General features: G+C 35.4%; 1 protein-coding gene across 3 annotated transcripts in view; it reads left to right on the top strand.

Moving 5' to 3' along the window:
* The first annotated feature begins 7,370 nt into the window (after window positions 1-7,370).
* Window positions 7,371-8,159, top strand: part of LOC121294598 (ras-related protein R-Ras2) — a 50,850-nt gene continuing 50,061 nt past the window's right edge. Inside the window, exon 1 of one of the 3 annotated variants that reach the window (XM_041218465.1) lies at window positions 7,371-7,725. In XM_041218465.1, the coding sequence (XP_041074399.1) occupies window positions 7,624-7,725 (102 nt within the window). In that variant the 5' untranslated portion in view covers window positions 7,371-7,623. Of the gene's footprint in view, window positions 7,726-7,862; window positions 7,882-8,159 lie in introns of those variants that run through there. The other 2 variants (XM_041218464.1, XM_041218468.1) reach the window with 2 other exon arrangements.

Raw genomic sequence — 8,159 nt, 5'->3', positions numbered from 1 at the left:
TGCTCTCTTGTTGTAGCGTGGGTGTAAATAACCACATAAGGAAACTACTGTTCCTTTCGTAAAATAGCCCTTTTGAGGAAATATTTGATTTATTTAGATCAGCAGTAACAAAGAATACGTTATGGGTTTGATATTTTTTCTTGTGTTTTTCTACCGTTTTAACTTTTTCTGCAGTGTTATACCAAAATTAACAGGGGGGGGGGGGACAGCTGGCAGAAATAAAAGCTTAAGTCTAAAGTACTGTAAATACAGTTGAAAGGACGTTCGATAGATAGTAAATGACACGAGTGTGGACATTTTCAACTAAAGCAGTGACAAGTGTAGTCTTGTAGACCAAATTCTAATTCTGGCATTACATTTAAAACAAATCTTAAATTGGTTATTTATTTAATGTAATGCTCATGAAACATGAATACTCTGGCATTGTGTATAGTGGTTGCTATGATGGTGATTACCAGTAGCCAGTGCACTTAGAAAAACATGTGAAGAAAATTAATAAAGCTAATCAGATGCATGAAAAAGGATTTTATAGCATTGGTTAGCACTCCTTTAAATGAAGACCATCTTAGGATGCCAGTCTGGGAAGACTCCTTCTGTGTTTCAGTTCTTTCCAAGAAACGTGTGTGTTATGGTAGCTAATGCAAGCTGCAGGTCAATAGCTAGAAAAACATTACAAAAATCTTAAGAACTGCACATAACCAAAAAGCAGGAAAAGATTTCAATAGAAAATATTTTTCCCTGCTGAAACCCTGCAACAAAAAAAAAAAAACTGATTCGCGTTTTTTATTATTTTGAATAGGCGTTCCTCTGGAGCACATTTAAAGAGAAGAAGTAAAAAATGTATCTCTCTAGAAACACACATAGTAACTTTATTTTGTAAAAACATTTTTTAACGTGGTGGACTGGAGATTACTTTGTAGTGCCCGCGATGAATGGAAAAATGCAGCACAGGTGAACTCAAAGCTTAGGAGAAGGTTTCGATTTGATTTAGGTCAGGGCTTTAGGTGGTGTCACTTAGGAGTCAAGCCAAAATAATAACACCTTTCAAAAGATTAGAAAATATTCAGGTATTCCTGCATTTGAAGACGTTGAAATGTTTCTCCTTTAATTTAATTCAGTTTCTTTGAGTATTGCTGTATTTCTTTTCAACTCCAGCAAAACATATTTAGCTTTTATTAAACTAGATGGTTTTTTTTTTTTTTTTTTTTTTAAAAAAAAAAAAAAAACCTTCAGAACAAGAGCTTAAATATTATATTGATACTTTAAAATGCATTGTTAGGTGGTATTAATATTTTGACTGAGATGGTGCTCATAAGATATGAGAGAATTATGTATTGTTACAGTAAAAAAACATATTTATTTGCCAATTAGGGGATGCATCTTTGCCACATGGCTACAGAATCTCCTGAGTGTTTTTTACATACTTCAAACAGGAAAATTGAATATTTTCCAAAAGATTAGAAAATATTCAGGCATTCCTGCATTTGAAGAAATTGAAACATTTCTCCTTTAATTTAATTCAGTTTTTTTGCGTATTTCTGTATTTCTTCTCAACTCCAGCAAAAAGTATTTAGCTTTTATTAAACTAGATGGTTTGTTTTTTTCTTTTGAACAAGAACTTAAATATAATATAGATACTTAAAATGGATTGTTAGGTGGCTGAGATGGTGCTCATAAAATATGAGAGAATGGTGTATTGTTACGGTCAAAAAACACACAGTTATTTGCCAAGGCAATTATTAAAAACAAACTTCCCACTCCTAAACCCTTGACTGTACCAGGAGGTCTTGCTAGCTGGGGAATCAGAGTTAATTGAAATTCCTTGAATTCCTGAGCTAGTGCGTTACGGTGTGGGAGTCAATTGAAACCTATTGATTCAACAACCACCAAACGGCCAGTGAAGACCTAAAGCAGAACAAGACCTATAGATATTGGGAAAAATACTGTGCTACATAATTACAATAGAACACAATGAATGCAGTGGCTGAGTGTCTTGCTCATCAATGCAGTTTAATGATATCCCTCCTGTGTTTCAATCATTGTAAGCTGCACTGCCTCACAAACATATTCAATTTTAAATATGATTCCTTGGTAATTGTTTATTAATTGTTTATTACTTGTTTCTCCAGTAAATTAGAATTTGATGCAGCTTCATAAGTAAACAGTCTGATTTCACTGTCCAGTTGGTTTGCATTCCCCAAGGGCAAAGTCTGAATTGCACTCATACAAGCTGCCTCTTGACTTTCAGTCTAGCCACACTGGCATTATAAGAACTTTACATACACTCTAGCTACTGCCTGCAACAACAGGAGGTTATGGATGTCATCTGCAAGCTCAGATATAGCTCAAGTTAGCAGAACAAAATGCTAAGCAAAGAAAAAAGATATTTATTTATGAACATTTTATAGGACACACTAAGAAATTACATTTTCAACACTGGCTTTGAGAGGAAATTATTTTGAAACCCCTTTGAGGTACTTCACCACACCTTCTAAAACCTGGCACCTGAAACAAGGAGTGTACAGTGGAGTTCCGTTCCTCAACATGAGCAAAGGCAAGGAAGAGGAATAATCCAATCATAAAACAAGTAAGAAACCGTAGCAGGAAAGAGCAGTTGGAGCATTGTTGGAGTAGTTTGTTGCCAGTTTAACTCTGTTCAGTTTTGTTTTTATTTGCCCTTGCTGTTGATCCCTTGTCTCAGAGAACAATCACCCCTGTTAAGCATTATTGAAATGAGTCAATGCAGAAACGACATCAGGAAAAGATGCAGACAGTATGATAAGTGCCAAAAGCAATTAAAATGTGCTTGAGTGTGTCCAGATGCACCTACAGTACTGTATAGTGCTCTGACCTGCTGCAGTCTCTGAGGATCTGGAAAACTTTCCCCTTCTGGGCTGCCAAAATGATGAGCATTACTGTAATGCAAGGGAGCCCATCAAGTATGGCTTATGTAAACTGAAGTCAACACTGTGAAACATAACAGTCAGGCCTTTAATACCAGCTGAAGAAGGGTGTGACAAACGGGCTGATCAGCTGTAAAAACAGGCGACATTGAAAACACCAGACAGCACATACTAATCCCTCCTTTAAACTAATGTATAATGAGACAACTTAACACACTTGTACAGTGTTGGTGTCTGTAAAATTCAAAAATACACAATGTATGTATATATTATATATACTATATATATATATATATATATATATATATATATATATATATATATATATATATGTTTAAATAACATTTTGCATTCCGGAATCCGCACTCATGAATTTCTTCATCTGTTTATTTTGCATTTATTGATTATGGAGGTTAAAAGTAAAAAGTAGTTTATTGATTACTGTGAGGTCGACCCACCTGATTTGTAGAACTTGGGAAGCGGTTTAAATTAAGTGCAAGGGTATATATGGAAATACATTTAAATGTAATTGATTAGCTTTCTATATAACAAACACACTTTCTACAGTGTATTGTTTTTCTATTTTCAATTTTTATTATAATTAAATAACAACAGCTTGGGTCCATTCCATTGAATTAAACAGAAATATTGCCACTGTGTTAATAAAGCGATCAAGGTTATGAAACACAAATTGAATGGGGGGGAACACAACTATAGTTATACAACACACTTCACATTTCACCACTGACATTTTTGCTTTTTTACTATGAATCTGTATTTATTTATTTATTTACAGAATATTCCATGGCAGTGCCTGAATGAAGACAAAAGAACATGTCTGGCCATAACGATAGGTGAAGCTCTGTAACTGAGTGGATCCCTGGAAGGAAATGTTAACTAGGCTCTGTCCTTTCCAGTGTTCTGAGAATCCCAAATTGGATTAATAGGAACATTACCATGTAACGACCCTGGAGCATTGCAGTGTCAGAGTCTTAGCCCTTGCTAATTGAAATGACTTCTTAATCGTTTTAGTTCAATTCAATTATATATACGTAGGTCAACCTAGGAATACAATGCTTTAAAATCAATGTCTCCAAGCATGACAATGTTTCAAACTTGGATGACAAACTGCAGGTGAAATTTGCTAGGATGAAATCATCTCTACAGTCAAAATAAATGACCCCTAGATAAATAGAGGTTCTGATTTTAAAGCTAAATTGCATGATTTTACCATAAAATGCTGTAATGACTTGACAGGTCCCTTCATTAATGTTGTGGGGTTATTATACATTAATTATATTTTCTCAAAGAATGATCAGGATCATGTGGTAAAAAAAACAGACCATGGTTTCACCCACGTTCCTCCCACAGGTTTCAATTTGTATATTAGATCCTGATTAAATTGTATCTTATTTTATTTAAAAAGTTTTACTCAATTTAACCTGTAAACAGTACAAACACCAAAATCGGAACTCTACACTCAACATTTTGGTGACATAAACAGCACTTTTTCCTGTTAAACAAAGACACATTCCGTAAACGACTAATCCAGCAGCATTAAGGTCTTTAGTATGTACATGAGGTTTTAAATATTAATAACATTTAAAAAGCATTGCTGTTGTTCAGTTCTAGAAGGTGGTCAACATTTTTTCCAGTTCTGCAATGGCTCAAATAATGACACATGAATTGTACCACAGTAATATTTTAATGGAAACAGCAGCATCAGCACAATACATTTAGGAATCCAAAACATTGCCAGTGTACTAACTACTGTAGGCCACTGCAGGTCTTAATGATTCAGCTAGGCACTACCCTGGCATTATAGGGGTATCCTGATTTCTATAGGCACTCAAATCTCAAACAGGTTGCTATGCCCAGGCTGTTGTAGAGTAGTGTAAAGAAACGAATTACAGATTACCATTCTGGCTCAGTCACCTGGGCAATTTTCACAATAGATTTCCAAACAGGTGCCTTATCAATTTTAGAATTAATAGTTACCAGGAAAGGGAAATGAAATAAAAAATGAAATACTTCACAATGTACACCTGTTCCTGGAATTAGCATGAGCTGCTTCCCATTTTATACACACTGTGAATTACAGTCGTCTAGTTTAGATCTTTCAACTGCTGGAAACTCACAAACAATTCCATGAAAAGTGTTCTCACCCATCCAAGCCACCCCTGCTATGATTTAAGACGTGTTTATGAGACAGAACCTTTACCAGATATATATACCATACTGCTATCATGGGGAGGATGTATTTTTAATACATTCTCCAGTTACTTTATGTCATGCCTCTATTAAAATATAGAGTAATAATGAATTTCCTGCTGGGGCAGTTAAAAAGGAAAGTCCTCGCAGACCAGTCGACCAGTTAACTGGAGTCACATATAAGATGACGCTGGCATAGCCCAACACAGCGTAGACCTTTGATTTAAATACTCATTTTGTTTCATTGTCGCTTGATACAATGCTTCACTAAAAAGGTACAAAACTGCCAAAAAACAAAATGTTGACCCATTTCAATACACTCAATAAAAAAAAGAGTGCTGCAAGCTGTACATGGAAATAACATTCAAGGTAGTTTACGTGCAATTCTTATCACATGACACTTTCATACTTTACCCTTCTGGCTGTTTTTTGTTTTAATAACTACCGGGGGGGGGGGGGGGGGGGGGGGGGGGGGTGTTGTGTGTGCAATGTAAACATAGATATAATGAAAAGAAAAGTGTATGCAAACAAAATCCTAATCAATGCTAAGTTTATTGAACAAAAGTGAGGTGGACATGGAGCATACAAGGAATGACCTGCTATTCTGTGTTCACTTGTGGATATTAATTCTACAGCCTCCAAAAGTACAATTTTAAATAAATAATACATTTCACAAATAATACAGTACTAAAAAAATAATAATATTTTTCCACACAATAATTCCTTTCATCTTCCATTACAGCACTACAATCAGTCATTGGAGAGGCACCAATTTGGCTGTCAATTCACTGAACCAAACCCAATCATTTGCCTGCTTAAGACAGGCCACTTTGAGGAACACAAGCATTGGACAGTGCATCAACCAAACAGGGCCAACCAACAAGCAGCCCACTTAAAACCCAGCTGCCATGAGCATCTTCATTATCTACAATATATTTTTAATAGTGATTTCCTGGTATTCATTTCTCCAGGATAGTTTATAAAAAACTGGGAGTGACAAGAGCTACAAACAACATCTAACCTGGCACTTCCTTTAAGGACCCTAATAAAATGTTACCATAGTAAAAGCATAGAACATTGTAATAATGCATATGTAAGCATTGTTAAGAATACCGAGGTATGGTGAAGCATATTAATACAAATGCATAGTATAAAAAAAATACCATGTAAAAATACTGTGGTAAACTTTTATAAAGGGAATAAAACACAAACACACACTTTTTTTTTTTTTTTTTCCTAACATTTTTACTAGTTCTGCAATTAGGATATTATAACAAAAACCTTTTGTAAAATGAGTGCTAAGACGACCATCTGTTGCAGGAAACCACCCATCTTTAAAGACCTACCCTCAGAACACACTAGACAATAGCATTAGTGTAACCCGAGCAGAACCATTCTATATAAGGTTTTCCCTGAGATGTTAGCAATGTATGCAACTATCTTGTTAAATTTTTTTTTTTTTACTTCGCTATCATAACTAGAAATTGACTTTAGTAATAACTCTCTGCTACAACATGTGGCAGCAGGGGCTTGCTTCGTTGTACGACTCATAGTGCGAGTTGTGCCAAGCAGGACTGAGAGTGCAGACAGGTGTCCTTGCAGCTGAAAAGTCATTGAGCTTATTGCACACAAATTGCCAGTATTTCCATATTAAGCCCAGATGTGCGGTAAAATCACACACTGCTTTGTGATAGAGCAGAATGGAAAGCAGTAATCTACTAAATAATGCACAAAACACAATCAGCAAGGAATCTACTTTCAGTTGTCTAAAACAGCAGTTTATTAATTAAGTTTACAGAGGAACACTGCCTAAACTTGTTGACTACCAGCCCTTTAGCATCTTAGTTCATTGTGAAGGGATACAGTTTTGCACTGGCTACTGTTTCACACACTAAAAAACACACTAAAAAATATTGTTTAGGGCTTAAAACAGTCAATAATGTGTGTTCAATTTGCCTCTTTTGGTTACAACTAAGCTGAGATGTCTGTATACACAACCCATGTAAAGATACTGTAATATTATACTCTTAAATATTTCATAATACAACGCAGTGCCTTTTGTTCGTTTCTGGCTACCATTTGTTTTGTTTAAAAAAAATAAAAATAATAATAATAATAATAATAATAATAATAATAATAATAATGCAACTTCTTATTTTTAACGTACAGCTCCTAAAGATTCATGAGTTCGTTTGGCAGTGGAAGGGCCCCTAGCGACGGCCATTTGTAGTAAGTGGTTCCCCTATTTTGTTTCATTTTTAGTACAGCGCTGCAGTTTCAGTGTGCACCAGTGTAGGGACGGATTGCTAGTAGCAACCTACTGATAGACATATTATACAGAATACATTATTTTTTTTTAAAGAAAGAAAATACATCTCATATTTCTTTTCCAAGCGGATTTAAGATATTTTTCACTCTCAAACATTAATTGAATTGCACCGGCCTGTCTAAAACTGGGTGTTCATTCAGTGTTACGAGGACAGCGGTGAGTTGTAATAGTGAGTTCCCGATGGCAGGCTGGAAGGACGGCTCGGTGCAGGAGAAGTATCGGCTAGTTGTGGTAGGAGGCGGTGGCGTCGGGAAATCAGCTCTTACTATCCAATTCATCCAGGTCAGTAATCTGCTGGAATCCGATTCCATCACGCTGCTCCGGTGGGTGATAGGTGTTGGGGATGCCTCGGAGTGAGGGTTGAACGGACCCCCACTTGTGGGGAATGGAAGATGCAGATCGGTATTGGTGGCCTGGGCCTACATTGCATATGAAGGGGTATTTAATTACTGAAACCTGGGGATTTTAAAGTTATCTGATTTGGGATGGGAGAAGAGTAGACATGCCGTTTTTCACTACACCTTTTTCATGTCAAAAACGGAACTTTAAATGTAATTTTATTATATATATATATATATATATATATATATATATATATATATATATATATAATATATATATATATATATATATATATTGTTGTTATTGTTGTTAACGGTTAAAAGTTGTATAATTAAATTATGTTGTGTAAGGATGTAATAGCGTAGACTGTGTAA

Source organism: Polyodon spathula, chromosome 19, assembly GCF_017654505.1.
Source record: "Polyodon spathula isolate WHYD16114869_AA chromosome 19, ASM1765450v1, whole genome shotgun sequence".
Taxonomy (NCBI): domain Eukaryota; kingdom Metazoa; phylum Chordata; class Actinopteri; order Acipenseriformes; family Polyodontidae; genus Polyodon; species Polyodon spathula.
This window is presented reverse-complemented; position numbering and strand designations above follow the sequence as displayed.